Genomic DNA, 11,928 nt, shown 5'->3' on the forward strand with positions numbered 1-11,928 from the left:
ATTTCCTCCGAATTTAAATTGCAAGACATTCGTCAGGATGTTTTATAATCGTAAAATCGCGGCGATATCAAAGGTAGATATCTTTTATGGAACGTATCTTTGTATTTCTTTCGTAGCAGATACTAGTCGGGTAATGTTCTTAATGTTGTTGCAAACCTTTGACGAATGTCCGTACTACTTTCAACGACAAAGGCCAGCGAGAACGCTAGTGAAGCATTTCGGAAAGCTCCAAACAAAAACCGCAATCGCGTTACGACCAAGACGTCGCTACTAGTTACAACAATATCCGCGATTCCTCGTATCTCCTGCTCTCTAAGAAGTACTCACTTTGATCTCATTTTTCGGAATAACAAAGAGTTCCAGGAATAAGAGTTTTGATTGGTTCCACGAATCGCAACGGCAAACTTCTCTCTCTCTCTCTCTCTCTCTCTCTCCTCTCTGGTTAAACGAAAGATAGTGTTCACGAAATTAATACTACTGGCAACTGTACTCGTAAAAAAAGATCATAATGTACACATATAAGGTATCGTATCTCTAGCGTATAATAGTTCTTTCGTTGAACTTTTAATCGGTATCATTGTGCATGAATTTTACACGATATGCAAAAGAGCGGTACGGAATACAGGGAAATTCCCTTAAAACGACAATATCGCGAAAATCTTCCGCGCGATAATTAAAACACGACTAACCGAATTATCTTTCCCGATTAACAAATATACAGGAATATCCGAGCTCGATATTCTCGGATAGAATATAATTCATTTCGCGAAGGACTGAAACAGCTTCTTCGAATTGCACGCGACGTAAAGAATGAACGGCCACCTGGAAGTCTTTGTCTCTCGAAATTAAAAACGTGCTCGTCATGATTCTTAATTCGAAGCTTGATACAGGGGACAAAGGGGGTACGGTACCTGTTGCGTATCGACGGTAACGACGGTGTCGAAACAATGCCAACAATCCTGTTCCCTTCGCATCTATGTATTGTACGTGGAACATCCTTGGACATCGACGGCTGATGAATTCTGTCGGAGCGTCAGAACGAGCGGCGTGCAGTGCAAACATGCCGGCGGAAATGAAAGCGCTCGGTGTCGTTTAGACGGTCCTCTTAAACACTCCTGACCGAATTCAACCAGAAACGTGTAAACAAAACGTTAATCACCACGGAATCCAACAATCTAGGACGACCATTAATTTCACGCGTCCGCGTCTTCATTGCTCTCGTCCGTGTTTTTCCGCGCATTTACGCCATCTTTTGTCACGTATCGTCGCATTTCGAACATTGCGTTCAATCCCGAGAAGATGACAGTCCTAAAAATTGAAAAGAAACGCTTTTCAGTTTTACAGAAAACATTTGACAAAAAATTTCAATTTAATAAAAGTACCGCGAGATACTCGTAAGCCGCGTGATCATCCCGCGATCCATTTAACTCTCGCTGGCAATGATATCGCGCCGCTTTTAATTCGTTTCCATCCGATTATTCTTATCGCGCATCAATACGGCGTTCGAACGCGCTCCCATTTCCACCAGCTAATAATTCATAAAGTTCTAGCAGAGGATTTTCAAGTATTTCGTTAAACACATTTCGCGCGAGACCTGCAAAACTTCGCGTAGGATAAAGGATGCGAACGATCGGGTAATTTCGCCGGAGCAGTTAAGAAAGTGGAAATTTCGCGTGGCGCTCCCTTGACGGTTTAGCGGGTCCCCATTCATAGGCGGTAGACGCGATCCGAACAAGTCAATTTACGAAATTCTAGCTCGCTCGTGAATAGAACCGGCGATGTTGTTACTGGAGTTTTAACGTTATTCTCAAATACCGTGGCTCGCTTCGTGTATCCGGGCATGTTGGATAAACGCGGTTTGACGAGTTCGACTCGCGTAAAGTAAAGTTGGACAGTGCCGTTCGGCCAACGACTTCCTTTACAATTTTGTCCTCTTCGATCGATCCTCCCCTTCCCTTCATTGTTTCGTAGATGGGAATTCGAGTTGAAGACCGGCGCGGAGAGTGGCCTGCTGCTCTACAACACTGGGCAATCGTCGTACGCCGATTACCTCGGGATCGAGTTGTTCGAGGGTAAAATTCGACTTCTGATGAACAAAGGGAACGGGCCGACCGAGTTGATACACGGCACGCCGGTGGCGGACGGCAAGTGGCATCGGGTGGCCGTTGACTTCAATCCGAGCGGAATCGGGATCACGGTCGACCGTCAAGAAAAAACGATCACTCTACCCTCCGGTGGAAATCGCTACCTCGATCTGGCCGACACCCTCTACATAGGCGGCACAGAGCTGAATAAACGCGCCAGAGCGCTCGGCAAAGGCCTAAAGTCCGGTGACGTGAGCTACAATGGTTGCCTGCGAAATATGTTGCTGGATAACAAGGAGCTCGGTCTGCCGGACGTTAAGATCAGCCAGGGTATCGTCGTTGGCTGCGTTTGGGGATATCCCTGTATCGATGCAGATCCCTGTGTTTCCGAAGCAGTTTGCTCGCAACTAGGTGTCAGCTCTTTTAAGTGCGACTGCGATCAACCACTGTGCATCAAAGCAAACTACGCCGAGGATCACAAGGTAAACGTTTACAAATTCCGCTTCCCGAAGAACATTTCTGCTTTGCGATCGGATTTCTACCTCCTTCCGACGTATCTTCCATTTTTCCACCAATTCGCTCGCATCTTGTCACCCAAGGAGAAATTAGGTAAGAAGAGAGGCAAGGACCTTCGTGATACGTCTCAATTTCAAATTCCGTAGGTTCACTCGAGGGTAAATTTACCCGTGAATTTGGAGATACTCTCGCTAAGGCCCTTGGTACTATCCGAAGGGGAACACGCGCTGCTGACGAGCGATAACATTGCCATGGTACTAGACATTGCTAAATATGGGATGGAAGAGGACGGTGTTATCTTCAACTTGGTAACCCCGCCCACGTACGGTACCTTGGCCCTGGATCTTTTAACGACCAGAACCGCGCATTCCTTCACTCTTCAAGACGTTAATCGAGATAAGGTAATGTGTTTCTGCTACCAGTACGCGTAGAACGGTTTTCCAATATCCGTGAAATATCGTAACGTGGAACGATCGGTGAGAAGGATGAATCGACGAACGGCAACGATCCAACAGGTAACCGATATATTCGAGCAACACAAAGAAAAGTGGAAAATCACGTGTTCTTCCAGTTTGTCATAAGGCCACGAGCTATAGATAGTCCGCGGCACAAGGACTAACTTTAGAACCGTGGGGGGCCGCGTAGTGGGCTCGTGTCGTCGGAACTCTCGGTTCGGTCTGTTCTTCTTCTACTTACACCCGATTTATCCAGCGACACTACGTCTATTTATAGGCACCATCACCACCACCACCACTTATTAACGGTTTTTTTTTCGAGGGTTAACGTCGAGCCGAAACCGCTTATCCGTTAAACGTTTTCTTCGAAGCTTAAAAAAGTGAAAATTTTTTCAAAAAGCCTACACAGAGAACGGGCATTCGCGCGTCGATTCAGTATGCTAATCGTCGATTCATAAGCTCGCCTCCGCCGCTTTAATTAATTTGAACCGCGGGCAGACGGCAGATTTAGCGCCGGCAATGATTCAACGACGGGAAAGCGTAAAGGGAATCTTTAAGGAAGTTTAATTTTAAAAGCGGCGAGTCACGCGGAAGGTACGAGTTTCAAGATATTAAGGCAGTTTATTGGTTCGTTAAGAAGAAAAGTTCTCCTTGCAGACGCATGTACATCGTGAATAAATCATGAAATAAGGTGAGATAAGTGTCTCGTTAATGGCGAATCTACGGACGACTTTTTGTCCGTTTTTGCAAAAATTACCATGCTCGGTGAATCGTAAAGACCGTTTGCCGACGTTGCTATAAATCGTTGTCATTGCGTGTTTACGCATCTTTAGATCAGAAACATGCATATTCATAAGTACTAGAAACATTGTCTACCACAGGCTACATTGTCTCATTAGTGTGACGCAACTCCTTGGCAGGTACAATACATGCACGATGGCAGTGAAACCACAGAGGACAGTATGATCCTGGATGTGAGATTAGTGGCAGGAGCTGGTTACACGTTGCCAGGCTACCTGCGAGGGCGACTTAGGTTTCCACTTCACGTCAACGTTACACCCGTTAATGATCCGCCGTTGCTCGAAATATCGACCGCGAAAGTGCTACGACTCGCTCAAGTAAGACACAAAGACCTATAATTCTTCTATCGAACGACCGCACGATTTTTTCCTCGAAACGAGCCTCCGTCCGAGAACTCGAAAGCACGTGAACCTAATTGACGCGAAACAGTCTGAATGCTTCACACGACCCCACTAAATCAATTAATCGAATTGAAGAAATTATAGCCTGCCTGCAGTGTTCGTATCTTTAAGCGAGCATGGCGGTCGAGTCGTAACGAAATCGATTTAAGTCGCCTCCAGTCGTTGCTCCTAATTAACCACTTAGAGTTGCGATCTATCTAAATGGAATAACTTGCTCCGTCATAAAAATCGACCACCCTCGCCGCATTGAAATCTATGAAACGGTTCAACTACAAATCTTAATGTTTCCATTTCTTATTCGATTAGATAGAATCGAGTTGGCCTCTTTATCCGATCGAATCCGATGATAAATATAATCAGCCGTTTATAATTCGTAGGGCACGAGGAAAATCTTGACGAAAGAATTTATTTGGGCGATCGATGCTGACACGCCGTCAGACATGTTGGTTTACACGGTCTTACGTACCGACGCGGATGCTGGCTATGTGGAAAGAGTGACTTACCCGTCGCGACCAATCGACACGTTTACCCAGGCTGAATTAATGCAAGGATTAATTGCATACGTACACCGCGGAAACGGTAACAGCTTCATCGATATTCGCTATACAAACAAACATTATTGCCTGTTAATTGCCGTCTATTCGCAGCTACGCTTTATCAAACGTACGCTTGAATTACGTTTTTCAGCGAAACCAAACGCGAAGCTGGATCTTCGAGTGAGCGACGGGATAGAAAGCAGCCAGCCGGCGAGTTTAAGGGTGGCAGCTCATCCCTTGGAAATCAAGTTGATGCAGAATACCGGGCTGGTCGTGGTGCATCGGTCTTACTCGTACCTCACATCAGCGAATCTCTCTTTCGTCACCAATTCCGACGACAACACTATCGATATACGTTACGATATCGTCTCGCAGCCGCAATTTGGAACGATTCAGAAGCTGAAGGACGTCTCGAGTAGTTGGATGAACGTCGACCGTTTCACCAGCAGGGATATCGAGCTACACACGATACGGTATCTTCACAACGAGGGCAGCCCGAATCAAGACGAGTTTAAGTTTCAAGCGAGCGTTAGAGAGGTAACGGCGCAGCACACCTACGACTTTCGAATCACATTCATCGATCTCGAATTGAAAGAAACGAAGAGGGTGCCGATTAACTTCACCAACGTAGCAGAGGTGTCGGTCACCGGGCAAAATCTGAAGTTCCAAACGAATCCATTGACAACCACGCTTAACAAGATCGCGTTCACCGTGACAACGGGACCAAGGTACGGTAATCTGTTCCTTTCGAGTCGAAAGCTAGAAACCGGAGACACGTTCACCCAAGAGGACATCGACTCCGGTAAATTGAAATATCGATTGTTCAAGAGAGCCTATTCCACCATTCTCGATGAATTCGCCTTCAAAGTGAGCGCCCCACAGTGCATCGATTTGCACTCGATCTTGAAGTTTAGGCACTACCTCAGCAAGAACGTGAAACCTTTGGACAGCCTGGAAACTCTGAGGGTGGACGAAGGCTCTAGAGTACCTCTAAGAATACTGCGAACGAATCCAAGGGATTACGGAGTTACGTCGCTGATATACAACTTGACGATAGTTCCGCATCACGGTTGGTTGACCGTCACGAACAGCTCCAAGTCTCACTCGCGGAACAACACCTTCTATTTTACTTCCGAGGAACTTTCATCCCAAAAAGTCTACTACGTGCACGATGACTCAGAGACCAGAGAAGACTCGTTCCAGTTCGTCGCTATCGCCTCGGACGCGGTGGATTTTATGTACGTGGGCTTGTTCCGCGTCGAAATCACAATGAAGAACGACAACGCTCCGGAGCGAGTGGTTCACAAGGTGTTTCACGTGGTGTCGAAGGGCGAAAGGCTGTTGACGAACAAAGATCTCGCGTATATAGACAAGGACATCGACACGAAGCCTAACGAGCTGATTTACACGAGAAGAGATACCCAGAAGAATGGAATATACAGAGTGACCAATCCCACGTCGCAGGTACATGAATTCAGTCAGCAAGACATCGACGACAATCAGATATTGTTTAAACATCAGGGCGATGATCACGGAAAGTTCGAATTTGGTGTTACCGATGGGCATTTTTACACGGCCGGAGTCCTTGAAATTCAAGCCAGTCCTCCTTACGTGAGGTTGAGAGAGAGCAATGGGTCCGTCGTACAATTTAATCGATCGGTTGCCCTCCGACCCAACGAGTTGGATGTTGAAACGAACGTGTACACCTCCGACAAGGATATCAAGTACACGGTGTTGGAGAAACCAAAACACGGGGTGCTGCTGAAACACGGTAGAGAAACAAACTCGTTCAACAAAGAGAATCTGCGTTATGGTATAGTCTTGTACAAACATCTCGGCGGATCTTTGGCAAAGGACGGTTTTAAGTTCAAAGTGTCGACGAAGGGAGCAGAGGCAGAGGGAATATTTCTAATTAAGATTTATCCCGAAAGCTATTGGCAACCGTTGATCGTGCAGAACAATAAAACTGTGTTCGTGGAAGAGGCCACTAGTATCTTGTTAAGCAAAAAGAGCCTGGAAATTATGCATCCCAAGATAGCGGATTCTGAAATAGTTTATTATTTGAAAGAATGGCCACAGAACGGGTATCTGGAGCTACAGATTCACGACGAGCACAGCGACGAGACACGAGAAGATTATATCGGAAACGCGGTGAAGTTTTTCGACCAAAGTATGATAAACGAGGGTCGCGTGTTCTACGTACAATCCGTGATGAATCAAACGAACGACAAATTTGTCGTCGATGTAACGAACGGAATAACTTGGCTGCGCGATCTAAGCGTGAACTTCGTGATCGTCCCGGAGAAGCTGTACGTCGAAACGAAAGGTGCCGTCGTGATCGAGGGAAAGAGCACCATTCTCGATGAAACGAACTTCTCCATCCTCACTCCTTACTATTCCGGCAAAGTGACGGACTATCGAATTCTAGAAAAACCGAAACATGGCGTGATTCTGGAATCAACCAAGAATTCTCAGGTGAAAAAATTCTCGCAGAAACACCTAACCGGAGGAATAATATTATACAAACACAACGGCGATGAATCTTCCAGAGATTCGTTCAAGATGGTACTCGTTGCCGGTGATAAAACTAGCGAACCCTTCGACGTGTGGGTGACGGTGCAACCCGTTAACGACGAAGTGCCTGTGCTCGTCAACAGAACTAAATTAACAGTTTGGCAAGGTGGTTCGATCGCGTTAACGCCTGATAAATTAGCCGCTGTTGATAACGATACCACGGCACGTGACATAACGTTCAACATAAGCGGAGTTAGGAACGGATTAATCTCGTTAAAATCCTCTCCGGAGCTGGATCTTTACAATTTCACACAGCAACAGATCGATGAGTCGAAAATCATTTTTACCCATACGAGTAAGCGCTTCGCTTTTTATTGTCCGAAATTTTCCGCGATTTATTCGTAAACATGAATTCTTTAAGAGACTTTATGTTCCAGATGGATCCGACGCTGAGTTCAATTTCGTGCTTTACGACGGAGTACACACCACGGAATCTTATACGATACTGATAGCAACTAAACCAGTTCGACTGGCTATCGAGCAAAACGCCGCACTCAATGTTTTTCCACTGACCAGAAAAATGTTATCGAACAAACTACTGTTGACGAAATGCTCGGATGAAACGCGAGAAATAAAATACACGGTGCGAAATGGACCGCATCTCGGCAAGATTATCATGGAAACGAGCGAGGGCGCGTGGTTGAACGTTGAGCGGTTCACGCAAAGAGACATTAACAACAGCAAAGTTTTCTACGAACATACTAAACAATTTATGGACTTGACCGCCAATGATTCGTTTACGTTCGACGTGGAAGCACACTTCGCGGAATCCTTAACTAATCAGGCGAGATTATGATCTTAAGACTCGTTAAACGTTTGCAAGGTGCAAGGTGTCGTTAACTGTGCTGTATATGTTTTCTGTTGCAGATGTTTCAAATAGATATTTCAGTCTCCAGTGGCGGATTAGACAGATACGTATCCGTGAAGAACGTGAGAGTGGAAGAAGGTGGTTCGGCTCAAGTCATCATGAACATCAGCGGAATCGTGTCGTTTCTTCAAACTCACGCTGGTATCGAGAATCCAGCGGTGCTCTCGAGACTAGTCAGTCAACCTAGCCACGGCCATGTGATGATTCTTCCAGATTTAAATGTCACCACTTTCTCCCAGCCACAAATCGAAGGTGGAAAAATCGCTTATTATCACGATCATTCGGATACGTTGGAAGATCGCATCAATTTTTCTCTTTACCTGACCCCTGGTCACATACTACTGTGCAACACCAGCATTCCGGTAATAATCGAACCGGTAAACGACGAACCGTTCAAATTGATCACGAACGCGCCATCCATTACAGTGGTGCAAAATCAAAATCAAACGATAACTAGGGAGAACTTGTTGACAACCGATCCAGACACTCCGCCAGAGGAAATCGCATACGACGTGATATCTAGGCCAACGTACGGTCGTCTGTTGCTTCTACCATTCAACGAAAATATTTCGGAAGTTCGTCAAGTGAACAAATTCACTCAGCACGATGTCGACTCCAATCGACTGGTATACGAGCACAATGGTCCGCTTCAAGCAGCTTCCTTTTACTTCAGGGTGTGGGATGGACGTTTCAATCCAACGTATACGGTGTTCAACGTGTACGTTTTACCCATCAAACTGAACGTTACCGTTCCCGGTCCTGTGAACCTGCAACAAGGCTCGAACGTAGCTCTAATTTCCGAGAGCAACGTAAAGCTCGATACTAACGCGAGACAAGACTTGGTCATTTACGAAGTAACGGCGATTCCAAAGTACGGGGTGTTGTACGTACGCGACGGTGCAGCGGCTAGCTTTAAGCAAACAGACTTGCTGTCGAAAAGCGTCATGTTCATGCAAACGGACATGACCGTATCGAACGACAGTCTCGAATTAACCGCACGACTGAGCGGATTTGAACAGAAACGCATAAGAATTGAAATAAAGATAGTACCCTTGATGATTATGAACCCTATGATCGCTCTGGCAGGCGAGAAGACCAGGATAACGTTGCAATATATGGACGCCACACCGTTGGCGAAGTTAACGAGCAGTAATCCCATATATACCATCATGAAAAAGCCGAAATTTGGTAAAATAAAGAGAATCATCAGAAGTTCTTCGTCTTCCGGCGAGAAACGTGGAACTCGAGAAAAAGAAGTGACGAAATTCTCACACCAGGAAGTGATGTCAGGTGTGATTTACATGGTTTGTAGAAAAATTCCAACGATGGAGTACGAGGGAGTAATCGATAGCTTCGTGTTCATCTTAGCGGCCTCTATCTTTCAACCAGCCGTAGGTGAGTTCGAGTTTCGCGTGAAACTCGACATGGACGACTATAATATGACGCTGGGTGGCCCGATGGATCCGGTGGGTCACGAAGGTGAAATGGCGATCGCACCCAATATGAGCAACGACTACCTGTTAATCCTAGGAATGCTTCTTGGCGTATTTTTGCTCGGTGTAGTGGTGATCATTACCATCAGGTGTAGGCATAACAAATACAAACATGCCGAAGAAGAAAAACCAGAACCAACTCCAGCGGTGGGTGTAATGCCCCTTCCAAGACCTCCGGATCATTTAATGCCTGTGACACCTCATGTGAAGCGTTACGCCAACGATCACAATAGCGTTGCAGCCAGTACACCGTTACCGGTTCTACCGACGATGACGTCGACCCTACCTCAGTGCAAGGTGATACCTTTAAGTCCATTGGAAAGTATCACAGGATCCGAAGTGGACGTTTCAGCGAAATATCCGTACGGTGTCGCGGATGGGGACGAATGGAGCAGCTTCGACACGTCCGATCTACCTTGTCAATCGGCCACCACGCAGAGGACCAACAACCCCTTGTTAAGAAGAAATCAATATTGGGTCTAGCAAAAGGAGGGCTGTTCGCGATTAAAGCGAAACAGGCCGTAACACTTTCTCTAACCTGAAGACTGTTTTTGTTACAAAACCTTGAGACTAATCGTCGATTAACTATGGTCTTAATGTGCCTAAAGATAATAATTGACTCTGCGAGATGGGAGTATTACCGAAAGCCTCGATTTTATACCAAAACCTTGATGGAAACTCTTTTCCCGACACGCTCATGCGTAATCGAAGCCTCGATAAGAACATGTACTCGATTACGTTGCTATCAGTTAACGGTTATTCATACTCCGTAAATACTAAAATTGTAAGTACATTGTCGTTAACAATATGTCGAGCATCAGAGTTTCCATCAACTTTTTCGTTTTTTTTTTACATCATAGTCTCCAACAAGAACGCTAAGTATACATATAATCGAATACCTAGTGAAAGAATACCTTTTTGCGTGGTCTGCACGTAAAATGTTTTGCGATGTATCTTGTTAGTACTGCAAAAAAGTCCTTGCGATTCCGGGTAAGGTGAATTCGTTAAATCTAAAAGAACCCAAGACTATCATCGCTATTATGGATCGAATGTGCCTAAGATATTATCGATTCTTGTAAGAATTTTTCCACGAGGCCTGCACGATGTCGATTTCGCTGTCTTTCCCCGGTTGGATGTCCAGGTTCAAAACGATGCTCTTTAATTCAATCGAGATCGTTTTCGAAACTCGTCTGCTCTCAGCCAAATCTACGTCACTCGGGATACTTCGCCTTCGATGCTTCATGGTGACACTTGTCTTCGTCAATACAAAATTATTGTTTCTTTATGAAAACTAAAAAGAAAACCGTCACTGTTACATGCACTCAATAAAATATCGAGGGTAAATGTCACGGAAATATTAACTCGAGAACACCGGGAGTACTTAGAGGTATTATCAGACGCGAAACATTATACATATGTATTTACTTGAAAAAGTTTTGTAAAGAAAAAGACTACAAAACCGACTGCGTATTTCCGATTTATATACACATATGACGAATATATAAAAATATTCGCGACTTTTCTAAAAAAAATATGCACATTCAAAGCATGCAGTACAACCAGAAACACTCGAGTTTTCGCACATATCTTTTTACACGATTCCCGCGATTTCTACTATTCCACATCGTACAACGTCGAATTTTTTAATTGTCATTATATCACTTGAGGTCGCTCCCGTTTCTTTCCGATACACCATCTTACCTTTCGAGCAAAATCTTCCCATATATGTACATATAGAAACAAAAAGATTTGCAATTTCTATTGCCAAATTGAAATTCAGCAACAAAAGATAACTCGAAAAATATGTATAAAAAATGTTTTTCTATCCCTACAAAAATAATGATATCATTTTCTTTATACCTACCAAGATTTATCTCGTCGACGTCGTGAAGGTTAAGTTCATTGAAACTTGTCGATCGAACATGAATCCTCTTATGTGAATACTCTATGTCGTTGAAAAATTTATCGTGAATCAATTTTCCAACAGCAACGACAAATTTTATTGTACCGTATTCGTAAATTATCGACCGGCGTACAGAACGCACAACAATGAGAGATACACACATTTTCTTCAGTATTATAATAAATTAATATATCGCTCGATCAATCGATATCAACTTGTTGATTCGCGCGCTCACCGATTTTTCGACAGATATTTAAACGTTATGTCTCTTAGGGCTGCGCAAACTCACAGTGACCT

At 44.7% G+C, this 11,928-nt stretch overlaps 1 protein-coding gene across 2 annotated transcripts in view; it reads left to right on the forward strand.

Annotated features, from left to right (window-relative positions):
* The window catches only part of kon (chondroitin sulfate proteoglycan 4-like protein), a 31,234-nt gene extending 20,655 nt beyond the window's left edge, over window positions 1-10,579 (forward strand). The window contains exons 6-12 of one of the 2 annotated variants that reach the window (XM_069118490.1): window positions 1,972-2,566; window positions 2,747-3,001; window positions 3,976-4,173; window positions 4,635-4,836; window positions 4,945-7,662; window positions 7,745-8,151; window positions 8,235-10,579. In XM_069118490.1, the coding sequence (XP_068974591.1) occupies window positions 1,972-2,566; window positions 2,747-3,001; window positions 3,976-4,173; window positions 4,635-4,836; window positions 4,945-7,662; window positions 7,745-8,151; window positions 8,235-10,211 (6,352 nt within the window). In that variant the 3' untranslated portion in view covers window positions 10,212-10,579. Of the gene's footprint in view, window positions 1-1,971; window positions 2,567-2,746; window positions 3,002-3,954; window positions 4,174-4,634; window positions 4,837-4,944; window positions 7,663-7,744; window positions 8,152-8,234 lie in introns of both variants that reach the window. The other variant, XM_069118489.1, reaches the window with a different exon arrangement.
* Window positions 10,580-11,928: the final 1,349 nt, after the last annotated feature.

The sequence above is a fragment of the Bombus flavifrons genome, chromosome 8, assembly GCF_040668555.2.
Source record: "Bombus flavifrons isolate JBK064 chromosome 8, iyBomFlav1_principal, whole genome shotgun sequence".
Taxonomy (NCBI): domain Eukaryota; kingdom Metazoa; phylum Arthropoda; class Insecta; order Hymenoptera; family Apidae; genus Bombus; species Bombus flavifrons.